A 20,679-nucleotide genomic window follows, 5' to 3' on the forward strand; every position below is an offset into this window, starting at 1 on the left:
GAGGGCTCAGTACACAACTTTGGGGGGACCCGGTGCTGAGGGTGATTGAGGAAGAGAGGTGTGGGCCATGTCTGACAGACCAGTGGACGGTTTGTGAGAAAGTCTTTAATCCAGCAGCAGATGGAAGGAGATTGTCCAAAGAGGCAGAGGTTGTCAACCCAAATACCTAGGATGATGGTATTAAAGGCTCAGCTAAAGCCTATGAAAAGCATTCTCATGTAGTTCCCTTGGCATTCTATATGGCTAAGTGCAGTGTGGAAAGGTATTGCGATGGCATCCTCGGTAGACTGGTTTCCTCTGTACGCAAACTGGTAGGGTTCAAGTGAGGGAGGGATCGAGCCCTTATGTGACGTGCAACTAGCCTCTCAAAGCACTTCATAATCACAGTTTTGAGTGCAATATAGCTGTCATCATTTAGACTGGCAATGGCTGATATTTTGGAGACGGGGATGATTGTTTCAGATTTCAGGCTGGACGAATGGTTGATTGTTCCAGGGAACTGTTGAAGATTTTGTAAAAACACTGGTTAGCTGATCAGCACAGGCTTCCCCAGCACTCCATCTGAGCATGCAGCCTTCCTGGTGTTTACAGTCCTGAGCATATGTCTCACTTCATGTTCCTGAAGTGTCAGTCTGCCGCTGCTGACGGGAAGTGGTGGTGATGAGACTGAATTTGATCTGTCAGTCTCAAAATAGGCAATGGATGGAAATGGTTTAGTTCCTATGCCAGCGAGATGTCTGTGTTTCCAGCACACATCTGGTTCTTTTTGTTGTAGTTTGTGATGTGTTGTAGTCCCTCCCACATCTTTGAGTTTTATTCTGTGAAGCACTAAATATTCCTTTTGTAAACCAACTTATCCTATCCTTTTAATTTTCACGCAGGTAGTACGTGATTTGTGTACCTTATGTGGTGACTGTGTTTATGTGATTGCTTTCATTTGACCTTAAAGGAAGACTCGCCCCAAAATTCATATGTACACTAAGCCCTCAAATTTGAAGTAATATTATGATTACATATATTTTGGACATTAATTGGAAAAAAAATTTGAAAAAAAAAATGTTTTTGAAATCCAAGCAAAATCTGGATGTGTGCCAGCTTTCACAGCCAAACGCAGAAGAAACATCCTTGACTCCTCCCCTGACGTCGCCATTGCTTAGCATTACAGAGCATTCGTAATTCGTAGGATAAGAAATGAGAGGAACAGCCAAAGTTGGATGTTTTGAGACAAGTTTACAGAGAGCCGACTTAGATGGTTTGGACATGTTCAGAGGCGAGAGAGTGAGTTTATTGGCAGAAGGGTGCTGAGGATGGTGCTGCCAGGCAAAAGAACGAGAAGAAGACCAAATAAAAGGTTGATCGATGTTGTGAGGGAGTACATGAGGACAGTGGGTGTGAGAGAGGAGGATGTACAAAATAGTCTTAGATGGAAAATGTTGAGACACTGTGGCGACCCCTAACGGGACAAACCAAAAGAAAAAGAAGTGTCAACGCAGTTTTTGATACATGTCAGAACAGTATCTGTGTGTTCTTGGAGGATGTTCAAATAATTCCCAAACACTGCGTGAAAAACAGTCCTGCAGCTGAGAGAGTGCATTATCAGGCCATGTTGTAAATGTCTTTGTTCGAGGCCTTGTTTATTTTTGTAGGGGGGTGATGCAAACATGATTGGATTCAGCAAGATGGGGGAGTGGGGTCGCCCTGTATGCATGTTTAATGTTGGAGTAAACATGGTCCAGGGTTTTGTCTACTCTGGTGGGACACTTCACATACTGGTCGGATTCGGGTAGAACAGTCATTAAACATGCTTAATTGAGGTCACCAGCCACTATAAATACTTTTTCTGCGTGGGCGAGTTGCTGTTTGTTAACAGTTGTGAGCAGAGTGTTAAGTGCTCCGCTAATGTTAGCATCCAGTGGGATCTAGAGATCTACCACAATGACTACAGTAAGCTCTCTCGGTGGATAAAAGCGTCTGCACGAGACTGCAAGGACCTCTAAATGAGGGCAGCAGTGAACATAAACACAAATCTCTCCTCCTCTGCTCTGACCGGAGACTTCGGTCCTGTCCTATCAATGTAGCATATGGCCCACTAGCGAAACTGCAGCATTGGGGATTCGGGGATGTAGTCATGTCTCCGTGATGAAAATAAAACTGCAGTTCCAGACGAAAATTCTCATGGCTAGCTGTAATTCCAATTCATCCATTTTGTGAGTAATGGATCTTGCGTGGGTCGGAAAGAACCTTGGTAGCACGAGATAGGCTTAGATAAATTAGATTGCACTCCCTCCGCTGAGATCACGGTGGTCTCACGGCTTCCTCCGTTTTTCTTTTTATATTAGTTTGCGATTGATAAGTTATGCTTCAGTCCCAGATCAATCAGGTCCTGGAAGCTATAGGTGACCGTGGCTTTACAAAATCCGCACATAGCGCCAAAATAATGACAAAGAAAAAGCACCAAATTGGAGAGCTAAGAGCCACTGCACCCGTGCGCGCCGCCACCTTTCAGTTGCCAGTTGCTCAGTTTAAAAGTGTCAATTTCATTTCAATAAATACATTGTTTTGTCATACGAGTATCCAGATTAGGATCTTCTGGCAGCTGCTTCTGTTTGACCCAGTTTTGTATTTGCTTTGTCTCGGTAGAGTGCAGACACTATTTTGCTTACTCTGCTTGCTTCATTTATGTTTACATTTTTTTCTTGTAGATTTTTTTCCTTGAAAAAAATTTGAATCCACAACTCCTGGATGTTGTTGAACCTGTGGGATTTTACTATTTTGTAGATACAGTGAAGAAAATAAGTATTTGAACACCCTGATATATTGCAAGTTCTCCCACTTAGAAATCATGGAGGGGTCTGAAATTTTTATCGTAGGTGTATGTCCACTGTGAGTGATAATCTAAAATGAAAAATCCACAAATCACAATGTATGATGGTTTAATGATTTGTGTGATACAGCTGCAAATAAGTATTTGAACACCTGTCTATCAGCTAGAATTCTGACCCTCAAAGACATGTTAGTCCGCCTTTAATAGTTCACTTCTACTCTATGTATTGTCCTGAATCTGATGCACCTGTTGTGTGGTCGTTAGGTGCTTAAAGACACCTGTCCATCCCATACAATCAGTAAGACTCAAACTTGTAACATGCCCAAGACCAAAGAGCTGTCCATAGACACCAGAGACAAAATTGTACAACTCCGCATGGCTGGAAAGGGCTACGGAGAAATTGTCAAGCAACTTGGTGAAAAAAGGTCCACTGTTGGAGCAATCACTAGAAAATGGAAGAAGCTAAACATGACGGTCAATCTCAATCTGAGTGGACCCCCATGCAAGATATCAGCTTGTGGGGTCTCAATGATCCTTAGAGAGGTGAGGCATCAGCCCAGAACGACACGACAGGACTTGGTCAATGACCTGAAAAGAGTTGGGACCACCGTTTCCGAGGTGACTGTTGGTAATACACTAAGACGTCATGGTTTGAAATCATGCATGGCACGGAAGGTTTCTCTGCTTAAACCAGCACATGTCAATGCCCGTCTTAAAGGGGAAATCTAGTGTTTTCATTAACAGTGTATCCAATAAGTCATGTAATATGTATCCTGTTTTGACACTATGATGCTAAATCCTCTCATTTAATAGTGTTTTGAGAAGAAATTTATCGACAATTGCGACTTTTCAGGCACACTGCCATTTTTATGAGTCACATGATCTATATAAGGTTACAAAGCCAATTCCAGGGCTTTGGAGAGTCAGGAAACATTGTCAGACCCATTATTCACAAATGGAGGTAGGGTGAGACTAGTGTCGGCGTCCGGGGCTAACGAAGCGGGTGGCGGGGCAATGAGCTGAGCTTTCAGGCGGCGGAGCCCTTAAGCTGAGTTTCGGTGGTGGCGGAGGCGTTTGGCCTAGCTTTGGCGTCCACCGTCTGGAACCCCGGCTTGCAGCTGCTGCGGGAGGTCGCTCGTCAGACTCCGCGTCATTCCCATCCGAAGAACCTGCCGGCCCGGAGCTCCTGGGGGCCTTTGTTTACGCACTTATGTCGCATGTAGGCCTCCGAGTAGTCAGATTCCGTCTCTTTTCGCCCGAAGAACAATCCAAATATTCAACATTAATTACAGCCACAGGTTCAGATCTGTATGAAAGTATTCCTCCGTCTTCCCAATCAACCAATACTGCAATTTCTTCATCAGCTGAGAATAAATCAGAGAAATTAGCACTGGGCCTAATGGTGTCCCATGTAATTGAGCATTTGGAACGGCACAGTACACGTCACACACACCCACGTACATCATGACTCGTGAAAATAGCAGCACCCCTGAGAATTTGTAATTGTTGACAAAAATCTCAAAACACTATTAAATGAGAGAGGATTTAGCACCACATTGTCAAAATAGGGTACATATTACATGACCTATTGGATACACTGTTCATGCAACGCACTGGATTTCTCCTTTATGTTTGTCAATGACCATTTGGATGATACAGAGGAATCATGGGAGAACGTTTTGTGGTCAGATGAGGCCAAAATTGAACTTTTTGGTCATAATTCCACTAACTGTGTTTGGAGGAAGACAAATGATGACTTCCATCCCAAGAACATGATCCCTAATGTGAAGCATGGGTTTAGTTTTTTTTTTTCCAGGCGAGAACGACCCCAGCCATGGATTGCGAGATTTTGGGGAACAACCTCTTTCCCTCAGTCAGAGCATTGAAGATGGGTCATGGCTGGGTCTTTCAACATGACAATGACCTGAAGCACACAGCCAGGAAAACCAAGAAGTGGCTCCGTAAGAAGCATGTCAAAGTTCTGCCGTGGCCTAGCCAGTCTCCAGACCTAAACCAATAGAAAATCTTTGGAGGGAGCTGAAACTCCATGTTTCTCAGTGACATGGACCTACAATTAAAAATTCAGACCCCTCCATGATTTCTTAGCGGGAGAACTTGCAACATGGCAGGGTGCTCAAATACTTATTTTCTTCAGTTTGCTCAATTGCTGCTATGTTCCAACATTCTCTGATACCCTCTCAAAATTATGTGACCATGGCCTGCTAATTAGCATAAGCCTGCTATTATCAACAAGACGAGCAGTCAATATGCCTGCCTTTTCAACTGAGAAGTACCACGGACTGCTCGAGAGGATATCAAGCATGGAAATGAAAATGCACTGTCTTGACGTGTCTGTGGATGTAAACGGAATGTTGGTAAATGAAACCACTCTTCCGATGTCTCAAAACGGTGAGCCGAAACATGCTAACAGACAGACACTTAGCTCGAACAAAATGATAGATATATACTGTGGAAAGAGTGAAAGAAATCATCCAGCAGAAATTTATAAGGAACAAAACCCGAAGATATGGGACAAGATCTCAAAAGGAAGACAAAACACCATCAGATTACTGAGGGTTCCGACTGGCCTGGGTTATAGGATGGTTCAAACACAAGTGAGCAGATGTGGACGGTTCGCTACAACAAAGGGCAGGAAAAAAAGATGCAATGCAAAGCAAAACTGTCATCATATTGACAAATAGATTTGATACTTTTAGAAGACCCTGGCAATTGAAAGGGATGAACCTAAACAATCCAAGAAAAAAAATGGGACCCCATACGGTAATAGTTGAGCTGTCAAGGATGTGAAGATGTTGTCGTGAGAAGTAAACCAAAGTACTGTGTTTTACTAATGATATGGTGTCTGACCTAAAAAAAAAAAAAAAAAAAAAAAACTCCTGGAAACCTTATCAGCACCCAATTGTGAAGTACATCATGATACAAAGCTGTGAAAAAGTATTTGGTCCTCCTCACTCAGAGACAAACAAAGCACATACAAAATGCATTTTTCAAATGAAAATTCAATTTATTCAGCCATAATTGCCCCCTTTCCTTTGTTAAATGACAAAGTCACTGTGACTATCCAAAGATTTGGGAAAAGTGAGTTGAATTCCACAAGCCACAATCAAACCGGATAATCATCATATTTGAATCAAGAAATCATTTCAATAGAATCTGTTAGAGAACGTGAAATAGTCTACAAGATCTCAAGAACCAATGCATCTTGCCATGATCTAAAGAAATTTGAGAAGAAATGAGAAAGTAATTGAAATCCATCAGTCTGGAAAAGGTTACAAAGCCAGTTCCAAGACTTTGGGGACTCAGGAAACATTGTCAGCCCCATTATCCACAAATGGAGAAAACTGGGAACAGTGTCAGACCTTCCTAGGAGTGGGACCAACTAAAATTACTTCAACACTGCAACTCATTCAAGAGGTCACTAAAAAGCCTCGAACAACATCTAAAGATCTGTAGGCCTCGCTGGGCTCAGTTAAGTTCAGTGTTCATGACTCTATCATAACAAAGACACTGGCCAGAAATGGGATCCATGGGAGGGTTCCCAGGCAAAAACCCCTGCTGTTAGCAAAGAATACAAGGGCTCTCACACTTGCTACTTGATGATCCTCAAGACTTGGAGAAACATTCTGGGAACTGACGAGTCAAAAATGTACGTTTTTTTTTTTTTTTTTTTAAAGGTGTGCGGCCCATTCCATCTGGTCTGAAAATGCTACGGCATTTAATAAAAGGAACATTGTGTTAACAGTGAAGCATGGTCAACTAGGTGTGACTGATGGAACAAAGAATTCTACTGCTGCAATTGGCTGGGAACCAGTTCAAGGCCTCCAACCCGTTGATAGCTGGGATAGGCTCCAGGATTCCCGTAATCCTGGTGAGAAAAATTGGCTGGGAAAATGAATGAATGAATGAATTCTTGTGTTTACTAGAAAATCCTGAAGGAGAATGTCCGGCCATCGGTTCGTGCCCTCAAACTCAAGTGCTCTTGGCTCATACAGCAGCACAACGATCTAAAGCACACTACCAAGACCACTTCTGAATGGTTCAAAAAAAGGAAAATTAAAGTTTTGGAGAGGCCAAGTCAAAGTCTGGATTTAAATCAAATTGTGATGCTGTGCTGTGACACGAATCGGGCAGTTCGTCCTAGAAAACGGAGTTGAAATGATTCTGGAAAGAAGAGAATCAGAATCAGCTTTATTGACCAAATGTGCAACAACACACAAGGAATTTATCCCCGGCAGTCAGTGCCGCCCTGCTACGACATTCAAAACAAAGAACAAGAGACATTCAGTTAATGGGAATGATTCCTTATCAAAGTCACAGATGTGCAAGATGCAGAGTCTTCTTCATTTTGAACAGTTAAAAGTGCGTCAATGCCACACATTATGTTAAGCTGTTACAGAGGTGCCTTACCCGTTGGCGGTTCCCGTTATAAACCAGTGCAATGACAACTGTGCAAAGGGAACAGTTTAGACTGACGAATTGTGCGATAGTCTACAGCAGGGGTGTCAAACTCATTTTTATCTTGGGCCACATTGTAGTTACGGTTTTTGTCTGAAACGATAAAAATCTTTAATTGACCCATCATAATTACACATTAAATTTCCCAACTATTTTTGGAATCAGAAATCAACGGGAATGGGTTTATCAACTATTGTTGATGTTTGGTAACAAAAATGCTTGCAATATCTCAACGTCATCATTTATGATATGAGAATTTGAAAGTTTGGTTCAGATTTTCACAAAAATTAGTTGATACACATGATTTGCCTTCGCAGACCACATAAAATCATGTGGCAGGCCACATCTGGCCCCCGGGCCTTGAGTTTGAGCATCAGAATATATCAATAATACTAGTATACTAATACTAATTGGACCCACAGTATATGAATGTGTGTCCCAGAAATGGCACAAGGCAGAAAATAGTAGGTTCACTAATCAGGAATTTAATGACTTAAATGCCAAAGGGATAAAAATGTTCAAATGCCTGCTAGTTTTGACTTGCATTGATCTGTAGTGCTTCATCAGCGGAACCAGCTGGAAGAGCTGATGGCCAGTATCTGGAGGGTCCGAAAGGATCCTGCCTGCTCTGGACCTAGTTCGAGTGGCGTGCAAGCTTCAAGAGTGGGTAGGGTGGTGTCGACAATCCGTTCAGCAGTTTTGATTGTCTGTTGCAGTTGGAGTTTGTCATTTTTTGTAGCAGCCCCAAACCAGACTGTGATGTAGGTAGACAGTACTGATTGGGTCACTAATGTGTAGAACTGTCTCAGCAGCTCTTGTTACAGACAGTGCTCCCTCAGAAGCCCAAAAAGTACATCCTTTGCTGAGTGGGACAAAATTCCTCCAGAGTGATATGAAAGACTCATCACTAATTATTGTAAACACTTGATTTCAGTTATTGCTGCCAAGGGTGACACAACCAGTTATTTGGGTCAGGGAACAATTACTATTTCCACAGAGAGTCAAAAAGGTTTGGATTTACCTTTCTGTGCCGGAATACTTTTTTTTTCTCAATAATTTGAACACTGCATTTTGTATTTCTTTGGGTTGTCTCTGAGTGATTTTAAAATTGCTTTGATAATTGAAACCTTTGTGTGTGTGATAGACATGAAAAATAAACTAATTAGGAAGGGGGTGAATACTTTTTCACAGCAGTGTACACAAACTTGGCTTGGATTGATTTAAATAAACTGCAAAGTTTGGATGCTGAGGTTTTTAAAAATGGGCATCTCCAATTTATACAAGTTTAGTTTGAAAACTTCAACTTATACAAGTTGGAGATGAACGTTTCTCTTAGTTCAGTCAGTTAAAAACATGTCTCAAAGTGTGTACTTCACTATCCGTGAGTTTCATTGAAAATTTCAGGGGTTTTTTTTGTGAGAGCAGACATCTTACAAGGTAGACAGTTTGTGTCTAAATAGCCAAGGAGTGAAGTTATTGACCATCAACATTTTTTAGTTACTCTTTCAGTGACCCCCCAAAAAAAACACACCTTGATGACACACGTGATGGTCAACAGGACCAGGTTACAATCTCCCACATCCCTCCCTGATCCATTGTAGCCAAGCCTAACAAAAAAGTGAAGGCTAATGTCAATATTGGAGTCCAGGCCACATCACGCCAAGATCCTCCTCCCAACCTCACTCCACTGGAAGTACCCCTCCTCCACCCGTGAGGAATCTTATATGCTAATCTGACTGATATTTTTAGGGATCTTTTCCAAATAAATCAACCCCTGATGGAGATCAAGCACGTCTGAGCCCTGTAATGTGAAGGGACAGAAAGTTGGTCAAAGAAATGTAATACAAAATATAACGACGAAATTTGTGAAGATAAAACATGAATTTATGTCCTTAATACATGAAAGAAATCCAAATTGAATCCAAACCTAGGAGGGATCTGAGATCAACTGACTCAGGTTTAATAATGGAGTCCAAAGGACAACGTGGTGAAGCAGCATTTAGTGATTATGCAGCAAAAAAAATGGAATGAGTTGCCAACAGAGGGGACGTCAGCCCCTAGTGTGTTTTTCAATCCAGATGAAAAATTATTCGATTTGCTCATGTGTTTAAGATTACTTCTGCTTTTCAGTGATATTTCTTGCACTAAAAACGGTTTTAACTGTGCTTTTTCAATGTTTTTATTTATGTATTTGAATGATTTTAATTATGTAAAGCACATTGAGTTACCTTGTGTATGAAATGCGCTATACGTATCAATTTGGTTTGGTTGATCAAACCATTGCCTCCAGTTATCTCTGTAAGACTCACTCTTTTCAATTTCAGATCACTGGGTAATAAATAATGATTAATGACTAATCACAATATTAATCATTACAACAAATTATCTGGATTTGCTACAAATGATAAGGTGACCAGAAAGTAGTTGTAATACCAGAGAATAGGTGAAAAAGGTGCTAGTCATGTTATTTCTAAGCCATTTCAGTGGAATAAAAATTACATGGGTCAATTTTAGCTGTTTTGAATAGCTATAGGTTCTAGATAAAGCTGACCAATGGTTATTGTTTTGATAATTTACAGACCTACCAGATATAATGGAAAATAGATCGATGACTTTTCATAATTGCTATGAGCTATTTATTCTGATGAAAACTATTTTATCAAAATTAGACTTTAACATGGAAGAAAAAAAAAGAATCAAAATAAATTGTGCTACACTAGACACATTTGACATCAACATGTTAAGAATCCAACCAACAATCAAGGTCACATCTTCAACCTGGTCCTCACTAAGGAAATTCTTTAAATTAATATGCCTATTTCTGACAATTTTTTGTTAATACTTTGAATACCAGATTCTTTCAAGAGTTCAAACAACCTATATGTCTATTAAGATATGTAAATGAGAGCTCTGAGATAAAGTTTATGGAGATGCTTTCAAGATGGCGCCAACCAGTGTGGCCACCTACATTGTTCTTGAACTCTAAGCCGTTTTACTCGCCGGGTAAATTGGCCTCTTTCATTCTCTGAGGTTTTTACATTCCATCCCAAACTAGCATGATTGCAGCACTGCTTATGCTCGGTGAGCAGGTAAATGAGATTGAGAAAAAAAACACCCAGATTCCAAAATGTAAGGTCAAAAAATGAAATGTCCAACGGGGGAAAATAACACTCAAGACCACTGTTATACTTCCAACTAACACGCATGTCACACAATTCCCCGTGGTCCCATAGGATCCTCTGATCACTGGTTACGCTACTTAATACAGACTGTACATACAGGCAAGCACTTAAGAGTACAAAGCCTTCGGTAAAATCAGTTAAAAACTGGACAAATGTGCCAAATTTAGAACTTCAAAGCTGCTTTGACTACACACTGGTGTGTCGTAGAAATTTCAGCGAGCAGGCTTGATGAATTCACAGATATCGTGACCGCGTATGTCGGTTTCTGTGAGGATGTGTGTGTAACAAAAAAACTTTTTGCACGTTCAATAACAACAAGCCAGGGTTTACAGGCAGACTTAGGCAACTTCGCCAGGCTAAAGAGGTTGCATATCGTAGTGTGGATAGGGTCCTCTCCAATTGCACTTGAAACCAGCTGACTAAAGAAGTTAACATTGAAAAGCGGGACTATCCAGCAAAACCAGAAAATATCCTGCCGCTAATGACTCCAAATCAGTCTGACACAGATTACAAACGTTCACTAATTACAAGCGACACCCCCCCCCCCCAGTAGAAAACAAGAGCAGGCTAGCTGACGACCTCAATATCTTTTACTGCAGATTTGAAAAGGACACATTCACTCCACACACACAAAGCCACACCACTCTCCGCTCCAATGTTTAACATCCATAAAAGGTAAATGAGGCAGATCTTCAAACAAAAAAAGATAAACAAAGCGCCAGGCCCAGAGCTTGTCGCCACATCCTGCCTCAAAGTCTGTGCAGACCAACTGGCTCCTGTCATCACAAAAATCTTCAACAGGTCTCCAGAACTGTTAAGTACCATACTGCTTCAAACGCTCCACCCTTTTAGGTTCCCAAAAAAAGCAGCAGTCTCAGGTCTTAATGACTACAGGCCTGTTGCCTTAACATATGTGGTCATGAAGTCCTTTGAACGCCTTGTGCTGGACCATCTTAAGAGCATCACAGGTCCCCAGCTGGAGCCACTGCAGTTTGCCTATCGAGCTAACAGGTCTGCGGATGATGCCGTCAATACGAGTCTGTACTTCATCTTGACAGCGAGGGAATCTACACGAGGATCCTGTTCGTGGACTTAAGCTCTGAGTTTAACACCATCATCCCCGAACTGCTCTCCTCCAAGTCAGTGATTCGTCTGCCATCTTCCACTTCCTGACGGGCATGACAGAGCAGGTGAAGTTGGGGGACATCATCTTATCCACACACACTATCAGCACCAGGGCACCTCAAGGTTGTGTCCTCTCCCCTCTGCTCTTCTCGCTCTACACAAACAACCGTACTTCGAGGCACCCAGCTCTCAAATTCCTGATGTTTGCCGATGACACCACAGTTATTGGCCTCATCAAAGACGGTGAAGAGTCTACGAATCAACAGGAAATGGCAAGACTGGAGCTTTGGTGTGGCCAACAGAACCTGGCTTGAACACTCTAAAGATTGTAGCGATAATTGTGGACTCCTGGAAGCATCCTTCACCGCAGCTGCCCATCAGGCTGTCTAACTGTCTTGTGTCAACCGTTGAGACCTTCAAGATCTTGGGTATTACAGTCTCACAGAGCTTGAGAAAGACAAAAGAGAAAGTTGATGAATTTAGTGAGGAAAAACATGAAGGGCAGTTAGTGTTAGAGAGGAGGATTCAAGAGATAGGGGCTTACATGGAAAAGGATGACACGTTATGATGCCGTTAAGGCGACAAGCCAGAAGGCAGTTTGTCCATATTTGGCTAAGACTCTCACCTTTCCTCTGATTGATTGTCTCCGTGTAAAAAATCCACTTGCGAGAGCACATGATGTGCTCACAGCATTGGCTCAGGAGCAGCAAGGGAAAGAGATCTTCTCCAGTGACATACATATCATGAGAAATGTAAATGACTGGATTTCAAAACTCTCGAGAAAAACACACCAAAATTCAGGAATACGTGGGGCAGGGGTGCTCAACGCGTCAATCGTTGATCACAACAGCGTGCCAAAAGTCGTATTTTTCTGACCTTTAGCTCCCCACACAAGTGCAAACAACAACACTTAGTACAGGAAAACAGGCTCCTCCTGAATCAGAGCTTTGACTTACTGATGAACCCTTCTCTCCAGCACCCCTGAATAGACCTTCCCATGCAGGCTGAGGAGTGTGATCCCCCTTTTTAACAACCTCGGGCACCTCAACCACAAAGATAGGAGAGCCCACCTCAGAAAAAACAGACTCTGCTCCCTCGTGGGAAGTCATGTCAGTGGAATTGAGGAGGTCTTCAAAGTATGCTCCCCACTGACTCACAACGTCCAGAGCTGAGGTCGGCACACTCTGCCGTCATTATACACAGTGTTGATGTTGCACTGCTTCCCCCTCCTGAGATGTCGGACGCTGGAACAGAATTTCCTCAAAGCTGTCTTAAAGTCGTTCTCCATGGCCTCACCGAAATCCTCCTATGCCCGGGTTTTTGCCACAGTGACCACCAAAGCTGCATCCCGCCTGGCCAGCCAGTACCCCATCAGCTGCCTCGGGAGTCCCAAAGGCCAAAAAGGCCCGATAGGACTACTTCTTCAGCTTGACGGCATCCCTCACTGTTGGTGTCCATCAACGTGTTCAGGGGTTGCTGCCATGACAGGCACCGACCACCTTACAGCCAGGGTGTGGTCGACCGCCTTTGCAATGGAGGCGCGGAATCTCGTCCACTCGGACTCAATGCCCCCCGCTTCCCCCGGAACGTGACCAAAGTTCTTTCGAAGGTGGGAGTTGAAATTCCTTCTGACAAGGGAATCTGACAGCCTACCCAGGACACCCTTACAATACATTTGGGATTGCCACGTCAAGCCAGCATCTTCTTCACACTATCAGCGCCAACTCAGGTGGTGATCAGTTGACAGCTCCACCCCTCTCTTCAACCAAGTGTCCAAGACATCCGGCCGCAAGACCGATGACAGGACCTCAGAGTCGATCATCGAACTGCGACCTAGGGTGTCCTGGTGCCAAGTGTACATATGGACACCCTTATGTCTGAACATGGTGTTTGTAATGAACAATCTGTGATGAGCACAGAAGTCCAGTAAGAGAACACCACTGATTCTAATCGGTGGAGGGGGTATTCCTAATAATCACACCCTTCCAGGTCTCATAGTCATTGCCCACGTGAGCATTGAAGTCCACCAGCAGAACGATGGAGTCCCCAGAGGGAGCACTCTCCAGCACTCCCTCTAAGCACTTCAAAAAGGGTGGGCACTCTGAACTGCTGTTTAGTGCAAACACACAGACATCAGAAAGGATAACAAACAACAACATAGGGCAGTTTTTTTTTTTTTAAATGAAAATAAACATTCACTTCTCCTGTCCTTTTACCCTTGTAAAACCTTGAGCACATTGGATCAATAAATAGAAATATGGGGCACAGAATAAAATAAAACAGGCACATGAAAATAAAATGATACATTAAAACTATAATCTATTGAGATGCATTAAAATACCACACACTTGATAAAATGCTGTTTTTCATGTGTGCTGAGTGTTGTGCTTCATCCGCATATTTTAAATAAAAAAGTAAAAAAAAAAAACTTTACCTGTAACAGTTTGAAGAAGTAGGCATACTGGCGGGCTGTGTTTTTAAACTGGCTAAGGACATCCTGAATCGCTTGTGTTCCCAAAAGCAGCTGCACCTCTTCCGGTTGGTAGTACAGTGGGATACTGTATTCCTGAGGAAGACTGCGGATATATGGCAACCACATTGATGCAGGATTGGCCCGTTCACAAAGCAGATGGAAGGCGAGTGACACATTGCCCATAGCCGTAAGAATCCGGTCCTGTTGGAGGAGAGGTCCTGAGACATAGAAGTTTCATTAAATTTTAACGACTTTTTGACGAGTCAAACACAAGTCATAAATGTCAGTTAGCATTGACCAGAGATAGGAAACCAACCCGTGGCTCTTGAGCACGGCTTAGTGGCTTGAGTGAGTTAAAAAAAAAAAAAAAAGTATGCAAATGGAAAAACATGGGGAAGAAAAATATATTTTGGATTTTAATATAACATACATTTTTAATGTTTTCCAATACTGTAAAAATGTGTGAAATAAATATTACATTTCAACATTTCTGTCAATGAAGATTTCCATCATAGACTGTGAGGCGTGCTTTGAGCCTACGTAAAAAGTACTGCTGAGAAATTGTAAAAATTACAAAAAAAGTAATGTGTAAAGACATTTTGAGGGAAGGCATGCTACATTTTCAGCAGAGTACCAATTTGGGAAAGGCAATCCAGCCCTAAGGAGGCACAACCCAGTGGAATCTGTAGGCCGGTCCCAAGCCCGGATAAATGCAGAGGGTTGTGTCAGGAAGGGCATCTGGCGGAAAACTGTGCTAAAAAATATGAGCATTCATCGAAAGAATCCCATACCGGCTCTGTCGTGGCCCGGGTCAACGACACCCGGCCCCGGCACCGCTAACCTGAAGGGCGTCGGTGGAAATTCAGCTACTGTGGGTCAAAGACAAAGAAGAGGAGGAAACTGGATTCGTCGGCAGAAGAAGAGGAATGCACAGAGCTTTCAACTGCATGTAGGGAGTTTGAAAATTGGGAATATGACAGGAAAAGGTCGGGAATTGGTTGACATGATGATGAGGAGAAAGGTTGATAGATTGTGCATCAAGGAGAGGAGGTGACAAGGTAGTAAGGAAGGGTTTAAATTGTTTTACCATGGAGTAGATGGCAAGAGAAATAGTGGAGGAGTTATTTTAAAGGAAGAGCTGGCAAAGAATGTCTTGGAGGTGAAAAGAATATCAGATTGAGTAATGAGGCTGAAATTTTAAATTGAGGGTATTCTGTATAATGTGATTAGCGGCTATGGTAGGATGTGACTGTGAGCTGAAAAAGAAATTCTGGAAGGAACTACATGAAGTAGTTTTGAGCATCTCAGACAGAGAGAGTTGTGATTGGTGCAGACTGTAATGGACATGTTGGCGAAGGAAAACAGGGACAATAAAGATATGATGGGAAAGTACGGCATCCAGGAAATTAACTTTGAGGGACAGATAGTGGTGGACTTTGCAAAAAGGATTTAAATGGCAGCAGTGAACACTAATTTCCAGAGGAGGCAGGAACATAGAATGACCTTCAAGTGCCGAGGTAGAAGCACGCAAGTGGATTATAGTATGTGCAGACAATGTAATCTGAAGGAGGTTACTGACTGTAAGGTCGTGGTAGGGGAGAGTGTAGCTTGACAGCATAGGACAGTGGTGCGTAGGATGACTCTGGTGGTGGGGAGGAAGATGAAGAAAATAAAGGTAGAGCAGAGAACTATGTGGTGGAAGATGAAAAAGGAAGATTGTTGCTATTTCAGAAAGAGGTGAGACAGGCTCTCGATGGACAGAAAGAGCTCCAGGAAGACTGGACTACGAAAGCCAAGGTGATGAGAGAGACGGGCAGGAGAGTACTTCGTGTGTTTTCTGGTAGAAAAGGGGAAAAGTGGACTTGCTATTGGAACCCCTAAATACAGGAAGTCATACAAGGAAAGAGATTAGCGAAGATGAAGAGGGACACAGAGGACTGAGGAGAGGCGAAAGGAATATATTGAAACAATGTTGGGCAAAGGTGGCGAAGGCTAAACAAGAGGCATATGACGGACGTACACCAGGTTGGACACAGAAGGAGAAAAGGATCTCCACAGGTTGGCAAGATAGAGGGATAGAGATGGGAGGAATGTGCAACAGATAAGGGTGATTCAGCATAGTGATGGAAATGTGTTGACTGGTGCCAATAGTGTTCTAAATAGATGGAAAGAATACTTTGAGAAGTTGATGAATGAAGAAAATGAGAGAGAAGGAAGAGTAGAAGAGATACGTGTGTAGTACCAGGAAAAAGTATTGATTTGTAAGGAGAAAGTTAGAAAGGGACTAAAGAGGATGAAAAATGGAACGGCATTTGGTCCTGATGATATACCGGTGGAGATATGGAAGCAATTTGGACAGGTGGCTGTGGAGTTTTTAACCAACTTATTCAACAGAATACGAGCGGGCTGGAAAGTGCTTGAAGAATGGAGGAAAAGTGTGCTAGTTCTCATTTTTAAGAACAAGATAAATGGTGTAAGGGTGATTCTAAAGGAAGAGCTAGATAAGAATGTCTTGGAGGTGAAAAGAATATCAGATCGATTGTTGAGGCTGAAATTTGAAATTGAGGGTGTTACATAAAATGTGATTAGCGGCTTTGCCCCACAGGTAGGATGTAGGATGTTGAAAGAGAAATTCTGGAAGGAACTAGATGAAGTAGTTTTGAACATCTCAGACAAAGAGAGTTGTGATTGGTTCAGATTGTAACGGACATGTTTGTGAAGGAAACAGGGGTGATGATGAAGTGATGGGTAAGTACGGCATCCAGGAAAGGAACTTTGGACAGATGGTGGTGGATTTGGCAAAAAGAATGGAAATGGCAGTAGTGAACACTTTTTTTTCCCCCAGAAGAGGCAGGAACATATAGTGACCTACAAGAGCGCAGGTAGAAGCACGCAAATGGATGATATTCTGTGGAGACGATTGAGGAGAAAAGGATCTCAACAGGTTGGCCAGACAGAGTGATAGATGGGAAGGATGTGCAGCTGGTAGGAGTGATTAAGGATAGAGATGGTCATGTATTGACTGGTGCATGTCCACTGTGAGAGAGATAATCTAAAAAGAAAAATGCAGAAATCACAATATATGATTTTTTTAACTTATTAATTTATTTGTGTGATACAGCTGCAAATAAGTATTTGAACACCTGAGAAAAACCAATGTTAATATTTGGTACAGTAGCCTTTTTGCGATGACAGAGGTCAAATGTTTCCTGTAGTTATTCACCAGGTTTGCACACAGTGCAGGAGGGATTTTGGCCTACTCCTCCACACAGATCTCTTGATCAGACAGGTTTCTGGGCTGTCACTAAGAACCACTGAGATTCAGCTCCCAACAAAGATTTTCTATTGGGTTTAGTCCTAGAGACTGGGTAGGCCACGCCAGAACCTTGATATGCTTCTTCCGGAGGCACTCCTTCGTTTTCCTGGCCAACCCATCTTCCATGCTCTGACTGAGGGAAAGAGGTTGTTACCCAAATCACAATACATGGCCGTGGTGATCCTCTCCTTAAGACAGTGCAGTCGTCCTGTCCCATGTGCAGAAAAACACCCCCAAAGCATGATGCTACCACCAACACGCTTCACAGTAGAGAGGGTGTTCTTGGGATGGAACTCATCATTCGTCTTCCTCCAAACACGGTTAATGGAATTATGACCAAAAAGTTAAATTTTGGTCTCATCTGACCACAAACCTTTCTCCCACGACCACTCTGTATCATCCAAATGGTCATTGGCAAACTTCAGACAGGCCTTGACATGTGCTGGTTTCAACAGGGGAACCTTCTGTGCCATACATGATTTCAAACCATGATGTCTTCGTGTATTACCAACAGTTACCCTGGAAACGGTGGTCCAACTCTTTTCAGGTCACTGACCAAGTCCTGTTGTGTTGTCCTGGGCTGATTCGTCACCTTTCTAAGGATCACTGAGACACCACGAGGCGATACCTTGCATGGGGCTCCACTCCGACTGAGATTGATCATCATGTCTTTCCATTTTCTAATGATTGCTCCAACAGTGGACCTTTTTTCACCAAACTGGTTGGCAATTTCGTCTCTGGTGTCTTTGGACAGCTCTTTCGTCTTGGTTATGCTACAAGTTTGGGTTTTACTGATTGTATGGGGTGGACTGGTGTCTTCATCTAGCTAACGACCTCACACAGGTGTATCTGATTAAGGGTAATACATGGACTGCAGGTGGACTTTTAAAGGCAGACTAACAGGTCTTTGAGGGTCAGAATTCTATCTGATAGACAGGCTTTGAAATACTTATTTGCAGCTGCATTACACAAATAAATCGTTTAAAAAATTATATATTGTGATTTCTGGATTTTTCTTTTTAGATTATCAATCTCACAGTGGCCATGCACCAGATGAAAATTTCAGACCCCTCCATGATTTCTAAGTGGGAGAACTTGCAATAAAGCAGCGTGTTCGAATACTTATTTTCTTCCCTGTATGTGTGTGAATGAGAGGGGTGGAGTGGGAAGAGTGAGGTTTCAGCGAGAAAAGATAACGAGGGTGGACGACTTCAAATACAATCCAGAGCAATGGTGATTGTGGTCGGGAAGTTACGAAACGAGTCCAAGCAGGTTGGAAAAGCTGGCAGGTGTCTGGTGTGTTATGTGACAGAAGAGTCTCTGCTACAATGAAGGGCACAGTTAATAAAACAGTGTGGAGGCCACCTATTATGTAAGGATTAGAGACGGTGCCACCGAAGAGACAACAGGAAGCAGAACTGGAGGTGGCAGAAATGAAGATGTTGAGGTTCTTGCTCGGACTGAGCAGGTTGGATAGGATTAGAAATAAGATCATTAGAGGGACAGACAAAGTTGGATGTTTTGGAGACAAGTTTACAGAGAGCCGACTTAGATGGTTTGGACATGTTCAGAGGCGAGAGAGTGCGTATATTGGTAGAAGGGTGCTGAAGATGGAGCTGCCAGGCAAAAGAGCGAGAGGAAGACCAAAGAAAAGGTTGATGATGTTGTGAGGGAGGCCATGAGGACAGTGGGTGTTAGAGAGGAAGATGCACAAGATAGGCTTAGATGGAAAAAGATGACACGCTGTGGCGAGCCCTAACGGGACAAGCCGAAAGGAAAAGAAGAAGCAGCAATGTTAATTTCTTTTGTCAGCTGGTTTCTGATTAAAACTAAATGTTCTTCCTAACAGTTATAGGAACCTGAAGAAATATGCATTTTAAGTATGACGCATCTTTGGATCAAACATTCACGTGGGAGCAGATTTTCTCTGTATAAATTGGTATATTTTCACAAATTGGCATTTTAATGAACCAAATCCGTTAAAATGTGGCCACGCTAATTTGAGAGAAACAGCTGGTGAGATCTTGCTTCGCCATAAATATAATTTCATGTGGTAAACTGATGCCATAACGAGACAGTACCCAGACCCGTCCAAACCCCATTTTCATCACAATTTTCCCAAGATGTCATGAGCAAACCCGCAAAACTTTCTACTGAAAGCTGTAAACCGGTATCTTGTAGTTTTGTTTTGGCATTAAATGCTTGAAATACAAATGTAAATGAGGTGGACGGTTCTGTTTACTGGATTGATACGTGTCTTTTAGCTTTTTTTCATTATATCCACAGGTGTACATGTAAATGCTGCACACCTATGCTAACAACAGGAGAGTTTTTGCTGCCATGAGATTCAACAAATTCACCAGAAAACGGCAGATGATCCAGAGCATCTGCTGCACTGCATGATTGAGCACCCATAATTTATTGCCAGCTGTCTGAACACATGGGTACTGGACGTTTCTTTTTTACAATTCAGGCAGCGACTGGATTTTCCACAACACGAGTAAGAGCTATTTTAAAAATTATTTCTCCTAATCAGCCCAGCATTTTGACATTTCCATTCATCCATCCATCCATTTTATTCATCGCTTATTCTCACAAGGGTCGCGGGAGTGCTGTCGTCAAGCAGAAGGAACGGGAGATTCTGGAGAAAATGCACCCATGCACGGAGAGAACACGCAAACTCCACACAGGTGGGGCCGGAATTGAAACCAGGTCCTCATTATTGTGAGGCCAACACTTTACAGCTGCGCCTCATTTACATTAAGATATTTCAAAATAAAGAGTTATTTGTGTTATTATTGTTCCTGCTAAAAGCAGAACTTGTCCAATCAATACTTGTTCAAACAAACTCCCATTCTGGTAAATTGTCATTTTCTTATTTTCAGGTTCATCCAACATACTGCTTATAGACATATTGTGAGATGGTGTTGGAGAATTTTTGCCAGAAATAACCAGATGTAACTTCTATCCTGCTATGTGTCAAAGATTTGTGAGACTTTTTTAATCCAGAGGGCCAAGACTAGTAAATTTCTTTGAGCTTGTCCCTTTCGGGGTCGCCACAGCGTGTCATCTCAGATGAACGCACATATATGTTTGGCACAATTTTTACGCCGGATGCCCTTCCTGACGCAACCCTTCTCTACACAGCAAAAAATGGTCTACATCCTGATTGTTTTTTTCTTTGTTTGAATGTCGTTGTATATGTTTGTAAATGAAGTAAACATACACCACATAACTAGACTCATAGCATTTTTATGTAACTGTATGTTTATATTTTGTATAA

The 20,679-nt window shown here is 42.4% G+C and overlaps 1 protein-coding gene across 6 annotated transcripts in view; it reads right to left on the bottom strand.

The window, feature by feature from the left end:
- The window catches only part of setd3 (SET domain containing 3, actin histidine methyltransferase), a 135,294-nt gene that overhangs the window by 71,303 nt on the left and 43,312 nt on the right, over nucleotides 1-20,679 (bottom strand). For all 6 annotated transcript variants that reach the window (XM_061842766.1, XM_061842765.1, XM_061842769.1 and 3 more), the window contains one exon: nucleotides 14,042-14,298. In XM_061842766.1, the coding sequence (XP_061698750.1) occupies nucleotides 14,042-14,298 (257 nt within the window). The remainder of the gene's footprint in view (nucleotides 1-14,041; nucleotides 14,299-20,679) is intronic.

Source organism: Syngnathoides biaculeatus, chromosome 15, assembly GCF_019802595.1.
Source record: "Syngnathoides biaculeatus isolate LvHL_M chromosome 15, ASM1980259v1, whole genome shotgun sequence".
In the NCBI taxonomy this organism is placed as follows: domain Eukaryota; kingdom Metazoa; phylum Chordata; class Actinopteri; order Syngnathiformes; family Syngnathidae; genus Syngnathoides; species Syngnathoides biaculeatus.